Source organism: Aethalodelphis obliquidens, unplaced genomic scaffold (assembly GCF_003676395.1).
Source record: "Aethalodelphis obliquidens isolate GAN/ISIS:26980383/991018 unplaced genomic scaffold, ASM367639v1 scaffold85, whole genome shotgun sequence".
NCBI lineage: Eukaryota > Metazoa > Chordata > Mammalia > Artiodactyla > Delphinidae > Aethalodelphis > Aethalodelphis obliquidens.
The window spans coordinates 7,076,809-7,100,090 of record NW_020838029.1 but is presented as its reverse complement, the minus strand read 5'-3'; the positions used below and the strand labels follow the sequence as shown (position 1 = coordinate 7,100,090).

At 40.0% G+C, this 23,282-nt stretch overlaps 1 protein-coding gene across 1 annotated transcript in view; it reads right to left on the bottom strand.

Moving 5' to 3' along the window:
- The window catches only part of TAF1 (TATA-box binding protein associated factor 1), an 85,386-nt gene that overhangs the window by 40,236 nt on the left and 21,868 nt on the right, over positions 1-23,282 (bottom strand). Inside the window, exons 12-23 of the mRNA XM_027093615.1 lie at positions 22,938-23,113; positions 22,174-22,352; positions 20,313-20,526; positions 12,770-12,935; positions 11,255-11,466; positions 8,026-8,134; positions 7,708-7,806; positions 7,245-7,422; positions 3,626-3,693; positions 2,446-2,568; positions 577-669; positions 414-498 (exon numbers count right to left, since the gene is read on the bottom strand). Of these exons, the coding sequence (XP_026949416.1) occupies positions 414-498; positions 577-669; positions 2,446-2,568; positions 3,626-3,693; positions 7,245-7,422; positions 7,708-7,806; positions 8,026-8,134; positions 11,255-11,466; positions 12,770-12,935; positions 20,313-20,526; positions 22,174-22,352; positions 22,938-23,113 (1,702 nt within the window). The remainder of the gene's footprint in view (positions 1-413; positions 499-576; positions 670-2,445; positions 2,569-3,625; positions 3,694-7,244; positions 7,423-7,707; positions 7,807-8,025; positions 8,135-11,254; positions 11,467-12,769; positions 12,936-20,312; positions 20,527-22,173; positions 22,353-22,937; positions 23,114-23,282) is intronic.

The following is a 23,282-nucleotide window of genomic DNA, read 5'->3' as shown; positions in this document are numbered from 1 at the left end:
ATATATTGAGCAAAAACTCCATGCTCTGAGGAAGCACACCATGGTCTATATTTAACACATTTCCCTAAGCTCCATCTAAGGGCCTGGGGCATAGGTGAGTTTTTACATCTCATGGAAAGCAGTGATGGCCCAAAGTATATCCATTTGATTTTTATTCTCATCTCATTTTTCGGTGCTTTCCAAAGTTTAGAAAATAAATATACGCTGTTTTTTCATCATTAAACGTTATTAGCAAACTTTACAGAACACACTAAAGTACGTGCCTGTTTTAAAAAAAAATGCAAAGTAAGTCACATGACTGATTCTGCTGACTATCATGGCTCAAGGCTGCTTTATGCACTTAAATTTTAATAATGCTAACTAATGTTGGATGGATATATTGACGGAAAGAGAAAAAAAGGAGAAATACCCACCATTGTATTTAACACTGTTGGCCAGAATAAGGTTGACATCGTCTAGAAAGCTCTCCCGACTCTGATACTTGTGCTTGGAGATATTCTGTGATTAAAAGAATCAGGAACTCAGATACACAAAGTTACTTGATTCCCAAAAGACATTTTAGACCAAATCACTCACCTTACGTATGGTCTCTAAATCCATTGGACTGACAATCACTTTGTAATAATCTGGAACAAACTTCTTATTAACTGGGTGATGAAATGGCCAAGACTAGCAAAAAGAAAGCATGAGAAATTAAATGGAAACCATTCTTTATACCAGAGATTCTCAAACTTCACTGGGTCACAAATATTCTTAAGACTCCGACAAAAGCTATGAACCCTTTTCCCAGAAAGACACATAATCATACAAAACTCTGCATATAATTTAAGGGGATTCCTTTATGGGTTCATGTGCCCTGGTAGGGTAAGGACCCCTGCTCTATATTCACAATTGAAATCTCTCATTCCCTTGTCCTATGCAGAAGGTTCATAGCAGGGGTCCCCAACCCTTGGGCCATGGACCGGTACCAGCCCGTGGCCTGTTAGGAACCGGGCCGCACAGCAAGAGGTGAGTGGTGGGCAGGTGAGCGAGCGAGTGAAGCTTCATCTGTATTTACAGCCGTTCCCCATCGCTCCCGTTACCGCCTGAGCTCGACTCCTGTCAGATCAGCAGTGGCATTAGATTCTCACAGGAGTGTGAACCCTACTGGGAACTGGCGCATGTGAGGAATCTAGGTTGCGTGCTCCTTATGAGAATCTAATGCCTGATGATCTGAGGTGGAGCTGAGGTGATAATGCTAGCGCTGGGGAGTGGCTGCAAATACAGATTAGCAGATGATAATTAATGATAATTAGCAGAGAGGCTTGACTGCACAAGAGACCATAATAAATCAATTGCTTGCAGACGCATATCAAAACCCTATCAGTGAGTGGCAAGTGAAAACAAGCTCAGGCCTCCCACTGATTCTGCATCATGGTGAGTTGTGTAATTATTTCATTATACATTACAATGTAATAATAATAGAAATAAAGTGCACAATAAATGTAATGCGCTTGAATCATCCTGAAACCATCCCCCACCCACCATCCGTGGAAAAATTGTCTTCCACGAAACCGGTCCCTGGTGCCAAAAAGATTGGGGACCGCTGGTTTATAGCGTTACTGCATACACAACATATGCCTACAACACAAAAGGAAACTCAGTTCAGAATTTCCTAGGGAGGATCATTACAAAATGATACAAAGAATCAACATGGTACCCCTGCCATAAAGTTGCAAGACAAAAAATGAAACAACAAACGCGGGACTTGGGTGGTGGCACAGTGGTTAAGAATCTGCCTGCCAATGCAGGGGACGTGGGTTCGAGCCCTGGTCTGGGAAGATCCCACATGCCTCGGAGCAACTAAGCCCGTGAGCCACAAGTACCGAGCCTGCACTCTAGGGCCTGCGTGCCACAACTACTGAGCCCGTGTGCCGCAACTACTGAAGCCCACACGCCTAGAGCCTGTGCTCCACAAGAGAAGCCACTGCAATGAGAAGCCTGCACACTGCAACGAAGAGTAGCCCCCGCTCACCGCAACTAGAGAAAGCCGCGCGCAGCAGCAAAGACCCAACGTAGCCAAAAATAAATAAATTAAAAAAAAGAAAAAAAAAAAGACAACGAATGCTGGGTAATTATCAAACTCTCATTTGTTAAGAAGCACCTCTAAATCCAAAACCTCCCATTAGCTGGCATCCTAACTTCTCTCCAGGGCTATTCAGGAGCATTAAAATACTGAATGTCAACAACAGGTATAAAGAACCTCTCTATATCACAGATTCCTGGCCTCTTTGATTTCAATGATAATGCACTCATAGAGCAAAATGGTTTCTTTTTAAAATTATATACCAGTTTGAATTGACAAACACCACACTCCAGACTCCCCAACATACACATGCACACATCCTTTCACCCTTTCCTCTCCCCTGTACTATCCTCACAATATTTAACACACAGACCACTTACATCTGGAACTGCCATCATTTTCTGGGTGACAATGTTGTCCAGAATAAAAGAAAATGCCACTTGGTCATCATCATCCAGCAAGGGGTTGATAGCTTTCTCCAAACGAGCCAATTTGTCTTCTTTCTAACATGAAACAAAGCAAAGGAAAGGCAGAGGTTTCCCTGAGGTATAATCACCATAGAGTATTAAGGATAATTTAAGGTTCAGTGGTCTATTGCCCTTGTCCCAAAAAGTCTAACTTTGAACTGTGGCCTATTCAGTTCCAGACAAAAAGTCCAGATAAGAGAAATAATATTCCAATAAAAGGATCAAAAGAGATGTACTGACCAATTCCTCTAGGTATTCTATCTTCTATTCTTGTAGATCTAGCTTAGCTCCCACAACAAAAACATCTTCACCAAATTAAGTTTTAGTATCAAACTGCTTTTGCCGTAAAACTACTGCTGAAAACACTGAACACATTATTGTTGAGTAGTGACTTTTGTGTAAGGGAATCTAACCCAACAAATTCATTTTAGATTGTACTAGGAAAAAGTTTGTGTGTCAACTGCTCCATATCCTCATACACTAAAACTCAGTCTTTTGTTTTTTTAAGTCTTTAAATTTTAGTCTTTCTAAGGGAGATATGCAGTGTTAACTAATCAGTTTAAATTTGTATCTCCCCAATGATCAATCAAGTTGAGAATCTTTTCATGTTTACCGGCCATTTGGTTATCCTCTTTTATGAAATTTCTACTGCAATATTAACATCATCATACTTATATTTTTTAAGCCTATTAAGGTACCATTTTTTTTTGTTGTTAAGAAGATGAAATACAGATAGATTATCTTTTAAAAATTAAAATTTCTCCCTGCCAAAACAGTCTCTTAGCTTCAGCTGACTTCCTGGGAAGTCAATTTCCTAAGAGTTATATGGATTTTATATTTTAATCGTAGCCCTACTATTTAATAGCCATGATGCCCAAGACAAATTAGTTTCTTCTGTGGACCTCAGTCTTTCCATCTACAAGAGGGAGGGATTAGATTACATGATTTCTAAGGTCCCCTCCAGACTCTAACGTACAAAAGACCTGCTACTCCCTCATTTCTCTACTCTTCCTTCTGTTACATTCCCTACTTCCTCAATACTGGTACCTGCCAGCTTCATTCTACTGCTTTTCTCTCATTTTAAATGTCTTACCTCTTTAAGTTTTTCATCACAGAGATCCAGCATGGATTGAGAGATCTGGGTCAATGAGTGCTTCGGTCCTAGATTACAGAGGAACAATAAAAGAGATGGGACCACTAAAAAGGGGAGGCAAGGGCTTCCCTGGTGGCGCAGTGGCTGAGAGTCCGCCTGCCGATGCAGGGGACACGGGTTTGTGCCCCAGTCCAGGAAGATCCCACATGCCGCGGAGCGGCTAAGCCCGTGAGCCATGGCCGCTGAGCCTGCGCGTCCGCGACGGGAGAGGCCACAACAGTGAGAGGCCCGCGTACCGCAAAAAAAAAAAAAGGGAGGCAAGAGCTACCAACACCTCTCCAGACTTTTAACTCATTTACTTAATCACCTAATATGTGCCAGGCACCAGCCTAGCTGCTGGGTTAGACAGATGTATCAGTCTTATCTCCATTTTTCAGTGCCTAACACATAGCAGATGCACAATATGGATGAATAAACTAATTTTAACTCTCTCCCTTATTTGTGTATATCCATACATAGCGGTGCTACTGTCGATACTGCTGCCTTTAATACCTTGAAAATAAAACTATGGATGGGGAATGACAATTTGTTTAAGGATGGCTAAGGAGACCAATGAATGATTTATAATCTTTCCAGACTCAGCATACAAAATTTGTGACTGCAATTTTTGTTTGCAGAACTCATGGTTTGTGATGTCCATCCAACATACGGCTAGTCCAAAGCCTTTGTCAGAAAAGAATCTCCACCCCACCCCAGACTATTACTTTAATTTCCCTGAAATCCGTAACAAGAGCTTCACAGAATCCTCCAACTACCTCCTACATTCCCTGCTTATGGCTACCCTAATTTAAGCTCATCATAGGGATAGTGAAAACATTTTCATGTAAAAAAACAGTAATTCTGGCTACTTCCTTTCAGTATACTTTCTTATCTTCCTCTGTCAATTCTTTCGTGTAAGTGCTCCCCAGAGCCTAAAACTCAGCTCTTTTCTCAACTACTTATTAATTAATTAACAGGGATTTGTTTATTCATTCAACAACTGTTTAATGACTGTCTGTGATGTGTTCAATGTTGAGAATAAAGGGAAAATAAGACATAGTCCCTACCTTAGAGAGTTCTTGGTTTAGTTAAAGAAAATGATATGAAAATAAAACAATGCACGACAGGGTGTAAGTGCTTGAAGTATCTACAGATGAAATGATATGACGTCTGGAAATACAGGCTAAACAATGAACAAGACTGGCCATATATGCTGGTGATTGTGGAACTGGGTGAATAGGTGCACTGAAGTTTATTTACTTTCTCTCTACTTCTGTATATGCCTAACAATTTCCATAATAAAGTTTTTAAAAAGTGAGTGTAAGTGCAAATAGAGGAATACACTGATTACTATGAACTGTGGAGGGGTTGCAACGTGTTTTAAGTTGTTTTACAACAATTAAATCTGAGTACCAGGGAGGAGTAGGGAAGGCTTGTTGTGAATGACAATCGAGCAGTGTTTTTAAACAAGAGAAGTCTATCAGGTAGACAGTAGGGTTGAAAAACATTCCAGAGGGAGGAAAAAGTATGCAAAAACATGTTAAGTAAGCAAATTCATGGAAACATGAAACAATACATTTCACAACAGGAATCACAAGTAGTTTGGTACAACTGGAATACAGGTAGGTATGTGTGGAGGAGAAATAGGAAATGGAACTTGGAAAGGCAAGAAGGGACATATTACAATGGTCTCACAGGAGATACAAAGGCACTGGAGATTTTAAGCTAGAGAGTAATTTTTCAAATTTGTGTATCAGAAAAAAATACCGTCAACAGTGTGAAGAATTAATAAGGCAAGCAGCAGAGAGAAAGTCTGGAAGCTATTGCAAGAGGTCAAACAAGAGACGACAAGGGCTTCAACTAAGATAGTAGCAATGGAGACCAAAAGGAAGGGGATGTATTCCAGCAAAATTTAGAAGGTACAATTTATACAACTTAGTGATCTATGAGTATAGGGCAGGGAGAGTGGAATAACAACGGCCAACATTTCTAGGTTGTACAACTAGATGGACAGCAATACTAGCAATGGTGGCACTACTACTATTATCACTATTATCAGCATTTGGGTATGAGGAAGAAGGAAGATTGAGTTAGAGGGGGATGTGGAGAAAGTCAGAACTTAAATTTCCAAATTTTTACGAACACTGCCACCTAAATGACCCACAAGTACCTCAAGCTCTGTATTTCCAAAGTCAACTCTTACCTTCCCATTCCCCTTCCAAGCTGATTTTTGTTTATGCATTTATCCTCGTCACCTTGAATGACAGTTGGGACTAATAAATTTATTATTCCTTTGTATGTGTCTGGTACTCTGCTACGCCCTCGGAATACAAAGATGAATAGTCTCTCTAGGAGGTCACAAAGTGATGGGAAAATCAGATATATAAACAATTATATATAACACATAAGAGCTATAAAACTTGATTTAATTGTGTTAGGGGGGCACAGAGGATTGAAAAAATGGGTACTTTGGGCAATCTGAATAAGTCTTTATGAAGAGATGATATGAGTTGGTCTGGAAATATGAATGGAAATGGAATAAAGGACACTCTGCAGACAAAGGGCAAAGACTGTACAAAGACATGAAGACATGGTATAGGATATTTAGTTAAATACAACACTGAGCATAGCCAGAGTCTCTATCTATAGTAGGTCTGGGAGCCAGTCTCTATAGATGAGACTAGATAAATGGGTCAGGCCTGCTTGTGAAACGTATTAAAATCTAGGTACTACTATTGTCCCATGTGTACAGGTAAGAAAACTGAAGAGGCTATGAGAGGTTAAATAAGTTGTCTAGGGGCTTCTCTGGTGGCACAGTTGTTGACAGTCCACCTGCCAATGCAGGAGGACCCTGCGTGCCGCGGAGCAGCTGGGCCCATGAGCCATGACTGCTGAGCCTGCGCGTCCGGAGCCTGTGCTCCGCAACGGGAGAGGCCACAACAGTGAGAGGCCCGCGTACCGCGCAAAAAAAAAAAAAAAAAAAAAAAAGTTGTCTAAGGTAACTCAATTAGTAAGTGGCAGAGCCATAGTTCATACTCTATCTGTAACCTTAATCCCTACACTAAGGATATAACTGGAAACCAGAAAACTTTATCCTCTACATGCAGAAGCTATACTGTTTCTTGAACTCTTTAAGACTCAGAAAACAGATTTCTTCCTCCTTGCCTTTCCAGCTTTTGAGCAAAATAGACATATAACAGCCCCTATAACAGATTTGTAGACCAAATCAAAGACAAATATAGTCAACAAGCATATACTCTGCGGGGGTTCCATCCACACTGAATGCCTCTCCCTTCTATTTACTTATAGGCTCACTCCTATCTCTCACTGCTTCTCATGCAATTGTTTCATTTCAACAGATTCTCTAAATTCTCTAGAGGATATTAAAAAGTGGGAATAAAAAGAAGCAATACTTATTAAATGATTAAAATGTACATTACCTGATTTTCATAACCCCAAAATGCACTAATACATTGTAGGTCCTTTCAGTCAGTCCAATCTAGTCTAAATTTAGGACTAGTAAGGGATAAATAAGGATCTGAAAGGTGACCTTTGCAGTCAAAGAACAGGTGATTCTTACCATTGTAGGTTGCACTATTTTTCACAATTAGCTCCAAATGCTCTCTGAACTCTTCCCGAGATGGGTAGAGGCGTTTACGCACATTTTCACGGAGCGTTTGTAAGTCCATTGGTCGGGTGATAATTTTGTAGTAGTCCTTTACAACCTTTGCATTGACTGGAGTGTGGAAAGGGTACGTCTGTGCAAACAAGAGCCAGCACCATCCATGAGCAAAGAACAACTGCCAGACCAATTCTTCAAGACTCTCTCACATCTTACCTCTACCTGGCCGTCAACTCTCAAAGGAATCTCTAGATGGAGCAGGTCTGTTTCCTCTACTAAACTGTTAAAAAATAAATGAAAAACTATATCCCAAAGAATCAGGAGTTCCAGGTTCCTAGGACTATACTCTACTGCCATCTATCTGAAATCACACAGAACAGCCTTGCCATCCATACTGTAGATCTGAATGAAATGAACTCACATTTGGAAGATCTCTCATGTCATTGATGATAGACTCCAAAATGGATGACAATGTCACCATGGGGTCTGTCCGGCGCCGGTGAATGGACTTATGAGGTCTCTAAGGAAAAACAAGAAATCAGAATGCTTCTTTAGATTAAAAAAAAAAAATAAACGCCAATACATATATAGTTTGGAAACGCTGTAATGCACAGTACACGTAATTCTCAGGGCAAGGCCAAAGGGAGAATCTAAGGCTATATCAGGGCCATGGCTTAGAGGGCTGGGGGAATTAATGAGAACCCTATGTGGTCAGAAAGCAGGCAATGCCAATACTCACATTTAAATAGTCACAGTGAACAGTGGTTCCAACTCGCCGTTTCTTCTTGGGAGGAAGTTGCTGCTTAGGGAACTTGAGAACCAGAGATTTTCTGCGAACCTCATCTGCACTGCAATCAATAACACTTTCATAGCGTGCAGTCCCTATTTCTAGTCCCCAGAAAAAAAGCAACTACAATGAAAAAGTCCAAAGTACCTGAGCATGAGCCTGGGGAGGAAAAAGCCAAACCAAAGGCCAGACATCCACATTCTAAGGCTCAGATCAGGGAAGGCCTCATAGGATCTCCAAATTAATAAAAAACTAGGCAAGCCACAACTTCACCTCAGTTTCCTATTTGGATGATAAGGGAACTAGGCTAAAGGAATTTCAAGAATCCTCCCAGCTCCAACATTCTATCTTTGGGTTAAAAGGCTAGGAAATTTAACTTACTCAGAATAGAAACAAGGAAGAAATTAAAGCAGGTTTGAAAAGAAAAACTAATTTGAGTCTCCCTCAATCATTAAAAGCCCATCCACCTTTTTCCTTTCCATCATATGGGATCAAGTTACTACATTTTCCTTTTCTAATGTGCTTCAAAACATGACTACTATAGATATTGATAAATTAAATTAACGAGGATGGAAAACAACCCTCAAATCTAAACAGAAACAGAAACAAATGAATATAACTGCATATCAAATTAATTAAAAATTATATACTCAAAAAAGAATTCAAATATATTTTGAATAGAATACCCTGACTGTACAACTTCAGTGGCATATAATCCAAGGACAACTAATTACAGAAAACACCTTGAACCTACTGTACAGATTTGCTGTTGGTAGTAGTATTGGTATTGTAATTCTCAAACTATTTTGTAAATATCATAGGACAGAGCAAGATGTTGGGAACCAAAGAAAGGATACAAATATGAAACGGAGGAAGATGAGGAAGAAGCTGTAGATACAATTTGAATTGGAGGTATTGATATGAAGTTGTGATTTACAATATATGTATATTTCCCAGTTCTGTCTACTAAGAGCCTAGAAGCAATGACATCTCAGTGGCAATGAGTATACCTAACACCTAGATATTGTTTTCTAAATACCATTCTCCAATAAAAGGAACCAGGAATCCCTGAGAAATGGCTGATTCTGGGTCTGGGACAGGGAAATTTCAAGGATAGCCTGGAACATCCCGTGCCAAAAAGCAAAGAAGTTTTCAAAATTTATAGGGTCATTTCCAAAGGACACAGGTCAGGCCTGAAGGGATCAAATTTGGGACAATCTGGCCATCAAAATTAATAATGATGTTAATAGATCTTAATATATTAAAGTTTCCAAAAGAAAGAATTTCAGAATCTATAGTAATACCCAAACAAAAAAGGGAGGGGGAAGCTCTTTACAGAATGCCAGTTAACGGAGAAAGAATGAAAAGAATTAGAAAAACCACCATTAAGCAACCCCCAATGTAATAACTCAGTTATCAGGTAATGATCATCAATGGATGTTAAAACTATCGAGAGAAAGATTGTTAGCAGGATAGACCGCAGTCCCTAGTGACATCTTGAAGGCAGCCTCTGAGCAGAGGACCCAGCTGAGCTGTGCCCAGACTCCTGACCCACAGAAACTGTGAGATAATAAATGTATGTTGTTTCAAGCTACTGGAAAAAAAAAAAAAAAAAAAGGGACTTCCCTGGTGGTGCAGTGGTTAAGAATCCGTCTGTCAATGCAGGGGACATGGGTTTGATCCCTGGTCCGGGAAGATCCCACATGCTGCAGAGCAACTAAGCCCAAGAGCCACAACTACTACTGAGCCTGCAAGCCACAACTATTGAAGCCCACGCACCCTAGAGCCCATGTGCCACAACTACTGAGCCCGCATGCTGCAACTACTGAAGCCTGCAATGCCTAGAGCCTGTGCTCCGCAATAGGAGAAGCCACTGCAACAAGAAGCCCACGCACCGCGATGAAGAGTAGCCCCCACTTGCCACAACTAGAGAAAGCCCACGTGCAGCAATGGAGACACAACACAGTCAAAAAAAAAATTTTTAAAAAACCAGGATATTCACCCACATATTAATTACAATGGAAAAAACATACCTTTATTATAGAGGAATCTGAGGATTAACACTTTAATAAGATAATCAAAATACTGAGAAAACCTGACGTTATCTGCTTCCTGATGTGGTGCAGTAAGTACATAATACCACCTATGTTGTAATCTTGCCAAAGACATTTACTCTGAATATAATCAATGTGAAAACAGACAAATCCAGAATGTGGAATGTTTTATGAGACCATTGGCCTGGACTCTTCAAAACATTCAAAGTCATGAAAACCAAAAAGGTGGGGAGGACAGTTGTAGATTAAGAGAAACTCAAAATACTTAATGTTTGAACTGGAATTGGATCCTGAAGGGGGGTGAGGGGCAGGCAATAAAGGACATTGACACAGCTGGCGAAATTTGAATAAGGACTGAATATTAGATCCTATTGAATTAATGTTAATTTTCTTACGTGTAGTAATAGTATCATGTTTGCCAATCTTTATTCTTTATGTGTGCTAAAGAATCTGAGTGAAATGCCATGATGCCTAAAACTTCCAAATGTTTCAGCAGAAAGAAAATGTTTTAGATATATAAAGATGAAACAAATGTGACAAATGTTAACAGCTGGTGAATTAAGAGGAACAACAAACTTTATTATTCCTTCAGCTTTTCTGTAGGTTTGCAATTTTCAAACTAAAACTTTAGGGGAGAATTTGTTTTATTTAAAAACTTTTCTACTTGATTATCAAATTCTCTGAGAGCAAGAGACAGATAAGTATAAGCATAGCTTGTCTCCTTAATCTTTTTGGATGGTCCATTATCAGAACATCTGAGATCAGGGACCTTACAAATATTACAAGTGCCTGGAAGTAGAATGGGAAGAGCATCTACTATATGCCAGGCACTATACTACATTTTTTATACAGTCTCCCTCATTTTACCTTCATAGCTACCGTTGTAAGGGTGATTTTATTTTCTAAATAAGGAAACTAAGACTCAGAAAAGTTAGGTAGCATGCCCAAGGGCAAGTGGTGGAGCTTAATGAGTGCTTCACAAGACTAATTTTCATTACTGGCAACAATTAGTGAGGAAAATCCATCAAAGTTCCTATGTCCTCAGTTCCACTTCAGAGAACACATCACATCCACCCCTGCCACCCATCGATACCACCAACAGATCTCTCCCACCTGCTATCTCTTACCTCTCAATTAGTTGCTTCCCTAAGACAATCTTGGTCCCTTCAACCTTGATAAGTTCTTCATTATCATTATGAATGACTGTCTTTTCCAACTCTTCCTCCTGCTCCTCTGTCATGGCAACAGGGTTGGAAGGTGGGGCATTTGTTTGATAATAAAGGGGGCAGAATTTGTTTGTTCTCATGTGCCCAATGGCACCACAAGCCCCACATTTCAGCTGCAAAAGGAAAAGTATCAACATGTCAGAGGTAAGCAGGCTTCTTCCTGTTAGCTTTAAGAAATATATAGAAGGTAGAAAAGAAACAAAGGCAGGCCCAGAAATTTTATTCTAACAGAATCGTTATACGCCTTTCAACCAGAAGGCACTAGACAAAAGTGCATGTATGGAAATGACACATTAAAAACAAAACGAAATCCAGAGACTGAACATTACTTTAAAAACCAAGTGAAGGAGAAAAGAGAGAGGATTTCTACCCCCAATTTAAGTTGTAAACTACGAAAATATTAAATATGCATAAGAAAGGCCACTGGAAGCCCAAGGCTGCATTCAGCTTCACAGGCAGCCAGCATGGGTGTATTCCCAGCCTCAAGGAAAAGGCTTAATAATACCAAGTCTCCAGGAATTCCCTGGTGGTCCAGTGGTTAGGACTCCGTGCTCTCATTGCAGAGGGCCTGGGTTCAACCCCTGGTCAGGGAACTAAGATCCCACAAGCCGTGCAGTGTGGCAAAAAACCCCAAAAAACAAAAAGCCGAAGTCTCCATCTTACTTTTGCTACTGCCCTCAGTTTCATCTGTAAAATGGATCAATACCGTATCATACAATACTTATATGATATCACATGGAAGAAAGAAACATTAAAATACTTAATGACCTCAGTACGTGTTAACAGCAGTTCCCATTTGTTGAGAATTTTAGTTTATAAAGTGCTTCCCATGCATTATATACTTTAATACAACACCAGTGTGAGATAGGTATCATTTTATAGAAGAGAAAACAGGTTTGGAGAGGTTACGGTCACAGAGTTACTAAATGGCAGAACAAGAACCTGAACCCAGATCTTCTGTTTCCCAGTCCATGGCTCTTTCCACTGTACCACAGTTGCCTCATTTTGTGATGCACGTTACAGTTACACTGCAGAGTAATATCTGGAATCCCACCTAAATTATGCAAAGCAACCTGTATTGTATGATTTTTTTCTGTTGCTTCTTTTAATACATGCAATTGAAAAACAAGATGTGTTCATATATGTACATACGTGTACATGTTAAAAAAAATCCACCACGCCTATCTCAACTCACAGAAAATATTTCCAATGGATGAAGTATAAATGACACCCAAAGACACCAGATCAAGTCTGGTGTTGTCAGTACCAGTCACAATAGTACTAATAACACCCAAGTGGCCACATCAATTCAAACTAGTTTTCCACAATACTGCCCTCATTCCCAGTAAGGGAGGATGCCAAAAGCTAAGGGAAAAGGTATGCTTTCTTAGTTATGATCACACCACATACACTTACTTTTAGGTCAGGACGCTCCTTCATTTTTTTGGGCTTCTTCTCAGGAGGACCCTTAAGCTTCTCCTTTTCCTGGTTTCGCTTAAGCCGCCTCAGTTGCTCTTGAATCCTCCGCCGTTCTTTTCGCATCTCTTCTCGATGCTGCTCATCAAAAAGGGCAAATTTGCGACTAAATAATGGGGAAAAAAATCACAGATCCATAAGCAAACTTAAACCAAGAACACTGTCCTGATAGCAAACATCTCAGGACTAAAGTAATCCATCAATAATGAAACAAAAGGGCCTACCTGGCATCCCCATCTAACCTGCTCATCATTCTTCCACGTGCAGAGAGGCACCTCTCTCAGAATGAGAAGCCCTGAGGAGTCCCTAAGATTTTTGCCAACCAACCAATGAAAATACAAAGGACCCAGTGGAACTAAACACATGCCTTTATTTTGCAGCAAATTTGGAATTCTCCCTGTGATTTGGCTTTGTTCAAACCCAAAGTTCTAAAGGCAAAATGGTTCCCAATTAAAACAGACTTCCAGGGACAACTGTGCAGAATCCTGTCACTAAAACTCAAGCATCGGGAGGAACCAAGATGGCAGAGTAGAAGGACGTGCTCTCATTCCCTCTTGCGAGAACACCAGAATCACAACTAGCTGCTGCTGGACAATCATCAACAGGGAGACACTGGAACTCACCAAAAAAGATACCCCACATCCAAAGACAAAGAAGAAGCCACAATGAGACAGTAGGAGGGGCGCAATCACAGTAAAATCAAATCCCATAACTGGTGGGTGGGTGACTCACAGACTGGCGAACACTTATACCACAGAAGTCCACCCACTGGAGTGAAGGTTCTGAGCCCCATGTCAGGCTTCCCAACCTGGGGGTCCAGCAATGGGAGGAGGAATTCTTAGAGAATCAGACTTTGAAGCCTAGTGGGAATTGATTGCAGGACTTTGACAGGACTGGGGGAAAGAGAGACTCCAATTTTGGAGGGCACACACAAAGTAGTGTGCGCATTGGGACCCATGGGAAGGAGCAGTGACTCCAGGGGAGGCTGAACCAGACCTACCTGCTAGTGTTGGAGGGTCTCCTGCAGAGGCGATGTTGGGGGGGCTGTGGCTCACGGTAGGGACAAGGACACTGGCAGCAGAAGTTCTGGGAAGTACTCCTTGGAGTGAGCCCTCCCAGAGTCTGTCATTAGCCCCACCAAAGAGCCCAGGTAGGCTCCACTGTTGGGTTGCCTCAGGCCAAACAACCAACAAGGAGGGAACACAACCTCACCCATCAACAGTCAAGTGGATTAAAGTTTAACTAAGCTCTGCCCACCAGAGCAACAGTCAGCTCTACCCACCAACAGTCCCTCCCATCAAGCCTCTTAGATAGCCTCATCCACCAGAGGGCAGACAGGAGAAGAAGGAAGAACTACAATCCTGCAGCCTGTGGAACAAAAACCACATTCACAGAAAGACAGACAAGATGAAAAGGTAGAGGGCTAATACCAGATGAAGGAACAAGATAAAACGCCAGAAAAACAACTAAATGAAGTGGAGATAGGCAACCTTCCAGAAAAAGAATTCAGAATAATGATAGTGAAGATGATCCAGGACCTTAGAAAAAGAATGGAGGCAAAGATCAAGAAGATGCAAGAAATGTTTAACAAAGACCTAGAAGAATTAAACAACAAACAAACAGAGATGAACAATACAATAACTGAAATGAAAACTATACTAGAAGGAATCAATAGCAGAATAACTGAGGCAGAAGAACGGATAAGTGACCTGGAAGACAGAATGGTGGAATTCACTGCTGTGGAACAGACTAAAGAAAAAAGAATGAAAAGAAATGAAGACAGCCTAAGAGACGTCTGGGACAACATTAAACGCAACAACATTCGCATTATAGGGGTCCCAGAAGGAGAAGAGAGAGAGAAAGGACCCGAGAAGATATCTGAAGAGATTATAGTTGAAAACTTCCCTAACATGGGAAAGGAAATAGCCACCCAAGTCCAGGAAACGCAGAAAGTCTCATACAGGATAAACCAAGGAGAAACACGCTGAGACACATAGTAATCAAACTGGCAAAAATTAAAGACAAAGAAAAATTATTGAAAGCAGCAAGGGAAAAACAACAAATAAAATACAAGGGAACTCCCATAAGGTTAACAGCTGATTTCTCAGCAGAAACTCTACAAGCCAGAAGGGAGTGACATGATATACTTAAAGTGATGATAGGGAAGAAACTACAACCAAGATTACTCTATGCAGCAAGGATCTCATTCAGATTCCATGGAGAAATCAAAAGCTTTACAGACAAGCAAAAGCTAAAAGAATTCAGCACCACCAAACCAGCTCTACAACAACTGCTAAAGGAACTTCTCCGAGTGGGAAACACAAGAGAAGAAAAGGACCTACAAAAACAAACCAAAAACAATTAAGAAACTGGTCATAGGAACATACATATCGATAATTACCTTAAAAGTGAATGGATTAAATGCTCCAACCAAAAGACACAGGCTTGCTGAATGGATACAAAAACAAGACCCATATATATGCTGTCTAGAAGAGACCCACTTCAGACCTAGGGACACATACAGACTGAAAGTGAGGGGATGGAAAAAGATATTCCATGAAAATGGAAATCAAAAGAAAGCTGGAGTAGCTAACTCATATCAGAAAAAATACTTTAAAATAAAGAATATTACAAGAGAAAGGAAGGACACTACATAATGATCAAGGGATCAATCCAAGAAGATACAACAATTATAAATATATATGCACCCAACATAGGAGCGCTCTCAATACATAAGGCAACTGCTAACAGCTATAAAAGAGGAAATTGACAGTAACACAATAACAGTGGGGGACTTTAACACCTCACTTACACCAGTGGACAGATCATCCAAACAGAAAATAAACAAAGAAATAGAAGCTTTAAATGACACAACAGACCAGATAGATTTAATTGATATTTATAGGACATCCCATCCAAAAACAGCAGATTACACTTTCTTCTCAAGGGCGCACGGAACATTCTCCAGGACAGATCACATCTTGGGTCACAAATCAAGCCTCAGTAAATTTAAGAAAATTGAAATCATATAAAGCATCTTTTCTGACCACAATGCTATGAGATTAGAAATGAATTACAGGGAAAAAAACGTAAAAAACACAAACACATGGAGGCTAAACAATACGTTGCTAAATAACCAAGAGATCACTGAAGAAATCAAAAAATAACTAGAGACAAATGACAATGAAAACACGATGATCCAAAATCTATGGGATGCAGCAAAAGCAGTTCTAAGAGGGAAGTTTATAGCTACACAAGCCTACCTCAAGAAACAAAAATCTCAAGTAAACAATCTAACATTACACCTAAAGGAACTAGAAAAAGAAGAACAAACAAAATCCAAAATTAGCGGAAGGAAAGAAATCATAAAGAGCAGAGCAGAAGTAAATGAAATAGAAACAAAGAAAACAATAGCAAAGATCAATAAAACTAAAACTGGTTCTTTGAGAAGATAAACAAAATTGATAAACCATTAGCCAGACTCATCAAGAAAAAGAGGGAGAGGACTCAAATCAATAAAATTAGAAATGAAAAAGAAGTTACAACAGACACCACAGAAATACAAAGCATCCTAAGAGACTACTACAAGCAACTCTATGCCAATAAAATGGACAACCTGGAAGAAATGGACAAATTCTTAGAAAGGTATAACCTTCCAAGACTGAACCAGGAAGAAAGAGAAAATATGAACAGACTAATCAAAAGTAATGAAATTGAAACTGTGATTAAAAATCTTCCAAGAAACAAAAGTCCAGGAACAGATGGCTTCACAGGTGAATTCTATCAAAAATTCAGAGAAGAGCTAACACCCATCCTTCTCAAACTCTTCCAAAAAACTGCAGAGGAAGGAACACTCCCAAACTCATTCTATGAGGCCACCATCACCCCGACACCAAAACCAGACAAAGATACTACAAAAAAAGAAAATAACAGACCAATATCACTGATGAATATAGATGCAAAAATCCTCAACAAAATACTAGCAACAGAATCCACAAGACATTAAAAGGATCATACACCATGATCAAGTGGGATTTATCCCAGGGAAGCAAGGATTCTTCAATATACACAAATCAACCAATGTGATACACCATATTAACAAATTGAAGAATAAAAACCATATGATCATCTCAATAGGTGCAGAAAAAGCTTTTTACAAAATTCAACACCAATTTATGATAAAAACTCTCCAGAAAGTGGGCATAGAGGGAACCTACCTCAACATAATAAAGACCATATATGACAAACCACAGCAAACATCATTCTCAATGGTGAAAAACTGAAAGCATTTCCTCTAAGATCAGGAACAAGACAAGGATGTCCACTCTCACCACTATTATTCAACACAGTTTTGGAAGTCCTAGCTATGGCAATCACAGAAGGAAAAGAAATAAAAGGAATACAAACTGGAAAAGAAGAAGTAAAACTGTCACTGTTTGCAGATGACATGATACTATACACAGAAAATCCTAAAGATGCCACCAGAAAACTACTAGAGCTAATCAATGAATTTGGTAAAGTTGCAGGATACAAAATTAATGCACAGAAATCTCTTGCATTCCTATACACTAATGATGAAAAATCTGAAAGAGAAATTATGGAAACACTCTCATTTACCAAAAAAGAATAAAATACCTAGGAATAAACCTACCTAAGGAGACAAAAGACCTGTATGCAGAAAACTATAAGACACTGATGAAAGAAATTAAAGATGATACCAACAGATGGAGAGATATACCATGTTCTTGGATTGGCAGAATCAACATTGTGAAATTGACTACACTACCCAAAGCAATCTACAGATTCAATGCAATCCCTATCAAATTACCAATGGCATTTTTTACGGAACTAGAACAAATCGTCTTAAAATTTGTATGGAGACACAAAAGACCCCGAATAGCCAAAGCAATCTTGAGGGAAAAAAACGGAGCTGGAGGAATCAGACACCCTGACTTCAGACTATACTACAAAGCTACAGTAATCAAGACAATATGGTACTGGCACAAAAACAGAAACGTAGATCAATGGAACAAGACAGAAAGCCCAGAGATAAACCCATGCACCTATGGTCAACTAATCTATGACAAAGGAAGCAAAGATATACAATGGAGAAAAGACAGTCTCTTCAATAAGTGGTGCTGGGCAAACTGGACAGCTACATGTAAAAGAATGAAATTAGAACACTCCCTAACACCATACACAAAAATAAACTCAAAATGGATTAAAGACCTAAATGTAAGGCCAGAAACTATCAAACTCTTAGAGGAAAACATAGGAAGAAACACTCTTTGACATAAATCACAGCAAGATCTTTTTTCATCCACCTCCTAGAGTAATGGAAATAAAAACAAAAATAAACAAATGGGACCTAATGAAACTTCCAAGCTTCTGCACAGCAAAGGAAACCATAAACAAGACAAAAAGATAACCCTCAGAATGGGAGAAAATATTTGCAAATGAATCAATGGACAAAGAATTAATCTCCAAAATATATGAACAGCTCATGCAGCTCAATATTAAAGAAACAAACAACCCAATCCAAAAATGGGCAGAAGACCTAAATAGACATTTCTCCAAAGAAGACATACAGATGGCCAAGAAGCACATGAAAAGCTGCTCAACATCAGTAATTAGTAGAGAAGTGCAAATCAAAACTACAATGAGGTATCACCTCACACCAGTTAGAACGGGCATCATCAGAAAATCTACAAACAACAAATGCTGGAGAGGGTGTGGAGAAAAGGGAACCCTCTTGCACTGTTGGTGGGAATGTAAATTGATACAGCCACTATGGAGAACAGTATGGAGGTTCCTTAAAAAACGAAAAATAGAATTACCATATGACCTAACAATCCCACTATTGGGCATATACCCAGAGAAAACCATAATTCAAAAAGACACATGCACCCCAATGTTCACTGCAGCACTATTTACAATAACCAGGTCATGGAAGCAACCTAAATGCCCATCGACAGACGAATGGATAAAGAAGTTGTGTTACATATATACAATGGAATATTACTCAGCTATAAAAAGGAACGAAATTGAGTCATTTGTTGAGACGTGGATGGATCTAGAGACTGTCATACAGAGTGAAGTAAGTCAGAAAGAGAAAAACAAATATCGTATATTAACACATGTATGTGGAACCTAGAAAAATGGTACAGATGAACCGGTTTGCAGGGCAGAAGTTGAGACACAAACTAACAAAAAAACAAGTAATACTAAACTTTCTTTGGGTTATTTGTATGGACATATGTTAATATAAATGTTTCAGACATGACATGAAATTTCTAAAAGTCTTATATGTTCTGGTATAATGTTATAAGTCATACTTCTAGTTATTATTTTAAAATGTGTATCTCAGAAATAACGAAATTTCCTTGTCAATTGCATTATTATGAACTTTCATCAAATCTTTAACCATGGTCATTTTTAAGTCTTTTGTCATTTACAGACAGTTCTGGGTGTCCTCTGATGCTTTTGCAAACATGTTCCTATAAAAGGTTTTCATCTTCAAGGAATTCATGGAAAAGACTCTGACAAGTACAGGTTTCTGGTAACTGACTATACTGCTGAACTGAAGTGAATAAGCATTTTCAGAACTCTAATGTAAAACTGATGAATTCATAAAAGTGCTAACAAAAGATCAAGATGGGGCTTCCCTGGTGGCACAGTGGTTAAGAATCTGTCTGCCAACGCAAGGGACACGGGTTCAAGCCCTGGCCTGGGAAGATCCCACATGCCACGGAGCAACTAAGCCTGTGTGCCACAACTACTGAGCCTGAGTTCTAGAGCTCGTGAGCCACAACTACTGAGCCCGTGTGCTACAACTACTGAAGCCCGCACGCCTAGAGCCTGTGCTCTGCAACAAGTGAAGCGACGACAATGAGAAGCCCATGCATGGCAATGAAGAGTAGCCCCCACTTGCCGCAACTAGAGAAAGCCTGCGTGCAGCAACAAAAACCCAACGCAGCCATAAATAAATAAACAAACAAACAAATATTGAAAAAAAGATCAAGATAAAAAAAATTAATTACATGGGACTGAGTGAACTAATGAGGATGATTATAATTTTTATGACTTTCTGTTTGAATTAAAAAAAGAAAAAGCCACCAGGACTCAGAGGCAAAAAATATACAAATCAATTTTCACTGCAAAGTAAAGGAGCTGTTATAGTGGAGGATTACTGGACTGAATGTCAATACTATGACATAGTATGAGTGTGTTTCATGTTTGGTAATTGCAATCATTGTTACTTTTGTTGTGGTCATCCATTTACAATGCTTGGTGTCAGTTTATCTCTTGTAAAAATAAAATACAGTGTGTGTGTGTGTGTGAAAAAAAGAATATTCAAATAATAAAAAATAAAAAATATTTAAAAATTAAAAATATAAAAAACTCAAGCATCCACCCTCACTCCCTTCCCCATCATTATCATTCTTCTTATTGCACTGGAAAGTGGGGAGGGAGTCAAACTCACATGAATTCCTCATCTTTCGTGGTCCGTATACGCACATAGGCATCAATGACAGCTGGCTTTCGGACGGTCTCACAGCGAACATATTCTTTCCCCTCTTCATCGCGAAATGTGCGATAAATCTTGAGACAACGGCCGGTGGCAGAAGAGTTAAGGCTAGTCACAGAAGCTGTGTCATCATCTCTGTGATTGTTTCCTGATGCTGCTGAGCCTGCTGCTGCAAGGCAGAAAAAGATTTCCACAAATTCCCCCTACCACCCAAATGGCCATTTTCTTGGGGCTGAGTGGAGACCCTGAAGCTCAACATGCCACAGAACTATGTTTCTACAGAAAGCATCAGTCACCACCAGCCCCAAGAATACACTGAGTTGTCCTTTCCTGACTTCATTTTACCACTGTCAGAGTTATCATTTTTGTAAGTACAGAAAGTTCTGAAAGGATCTCAAAAAACACGTTTGTTATATAGAGGACAGAAGAGCAGTAGCTGTATTCTGATTCCTCTGAACAACAGCACAAGAATAAAGTCCAAGCAGGAAGCAGTTGACGGTCGCATTATAGAAAAGCACCCAGGGGAAAAAGATGGCACCACAGGGCTTCCCTGGTGGTGCAGTGGTTGAGAGTCTGCCTGCCGATGCAGGGGACACGGGTTTGTGCCCCGGTCTGGGAAGATCCCATGTGCCGCGGAGCGGCTGGGGCCATGAGCCATGGCCGCTGGGCCTGCGCATCTGGAGCCTGTGCTCCGCAACGGGAGAGGCCACAACAGTGAGAGGCCTGCGTACCGCAAAAAAAAAAAAAAAAAGGCACCACAGAAAAAATCCAGAGTTTCAAGGCCTAGCGTATGCTTCTCAAACTTTTAATATGAATGAATAGGAATCATCTGAGGATCTTGTTAAAATAGATTCTAATTCAGTAGGTTTGGGGTGAGACCTGAGATGCTGCATTTCTAACAAGCTCCCATGTGATGTAGATACTGCTGGTCCAGGACCACACTCGAGGAAAGGCTTTATCACATCTTCACAAAGTAGCCAGAACAACAGAATTACACAAAGCTTTTACAGGGAGGAAACAAAGGAAAGACTACTGTGAGTGAAAATAGTCATTTAAACCTTCATCTTCAGCCTTTATCCTCCCTCTCAGTATCTACAACCAAGTTTTCAATTGCCTGCTTGACATCTATACTGGGAGTATCATGGGGACCTCAAACACCACATATTATACCTTTCCTTCTTAAACCTGCTTCTTTTTCTGAAATTTACTACTTTAATCAATGGTACCACCATCTTTCTAGCAAGCAAGAGTGAAATCTTAAGGTCCCTTTGATTTTTCTCCTCTTTTCATTCCCAGTGACCAGATCCCAAACCAGTTTAGGCTTTTCTCATCCCCACCGTCAACTTATGCAATTTTGGGTTGGTGATTTTAAACTTTTTAGGGTCTAAGACTCCTTTAAGAATCTTCTGAAAGCCATATGGATCTTCTCAGAAAAGGCACATTTGCACAGAATTGTACATGTGATTTCAGAGGGTTCATTAACAATCCCCCAATTCATCCACAGATTCTGTATTAAAAACTCTTATCCTCTAGGATGAATGCCCAGAAAACTCAACTGATGTATAGCACGGATAGCCCTGGCTTGGCCAGGCCTAATACAGACAGAGGCCGTAGTGGACTGGCAACATCTCTTCAATTTGTGCCCCACAGACAAACCTACAGTCCAGTTTGCAGAATCTCTCTACCTCTTCTATAGCCTTTTCTACACTCGTCCCCTACTTCTTCTGCCTCCAGCTCTATCTCAGTTATTAGTGTGGTTATTTACACTTTCTTCATCTTTCTTTTTCTTGTCTGTCTGTGAAGTCACTACCCTCACCCAGTAGCATCCGCTGCAGTTCCTTCCGCTCCTGCTCCTCCCGCTCACGTGACAGCTGAGAGCTGGTTTTCTTATTCTGCAACATGTTCTCGATGTTCTTTCCCATCTCCTCAAAGTCACTGTCTTCAGCTGAGCTGCTATCTGTGTCAGTTGATAAGATTTCAGTTGATGACAAAACCCTAAAAAGAAAAAACAATGTTAAGAAGAGGGAAACATAAACGTGTAGAAACAACTGAAGAAATACAGTTTTAGTTTAGGCAAAAGTAGGAAATTGAGAAATCAACCTTAAAAAAGAAATATTCAAAATCCACTAAGACATGGGACCCTGAACAGAGAAGCTCTACGAAGTTTTCCCAGAAATTTAGTCACAAGGCAAGTTCAAAATATGAAATAGTACTGCAACTCTTTCACAATTCCTGGAAAAAGCCTGAGAAACAAATCAGTACATTGGTCATTTTAAATAGAGCATTACCATCCTCTAACCACTAAGCCTACTGTTGCCCATCACCACTGCAATGGCTGCCAGGCCCAAGTAGGCCACAAAAGTTGCCATGGAACCTAGCAGTTCTTGCCATTCAAAACCTTTGCCAAGCTGCTTTGAAGGGAGTAGGTACTCTAGCAGTATTATGAATAGACACCACCCTGAAATCTCAGATACCTGACCACTAGTCACTTTATTAGGTGACCTTCTCTTCACTATAAAATAATGTCTGGGACCCCTCCCCTTTCCAGCCTGGATTTTCTACAGCACTAAAACAACACACTTGTTCTGCAGGTCAAAGATGCGCTGACATTCCTCTTTGTAACGCTCTTGATGCTCAGCGACAGAAAACCTTGATCCACGGGCAAATTTACTCATGGGCCCCTCTCCAGAGCGGGCCTGTTCTGTTGACATTGTGCGTACTACATCGATCACTTCCCAGCGGGACAACTTTTTAATCTACAAGAGACACACACACACAAATCATTCAGGGATTTCAAAGGACAAACCAGGGTACACGGTTAGAGAGTTAGACCAAAAAAAACCCCCAAAAAACCAAAAAAACACAACAACAATGAAATCACCCAAAGCACGTTAAACAGAAAGCTTTGAGAAAGCTAACTCCTGA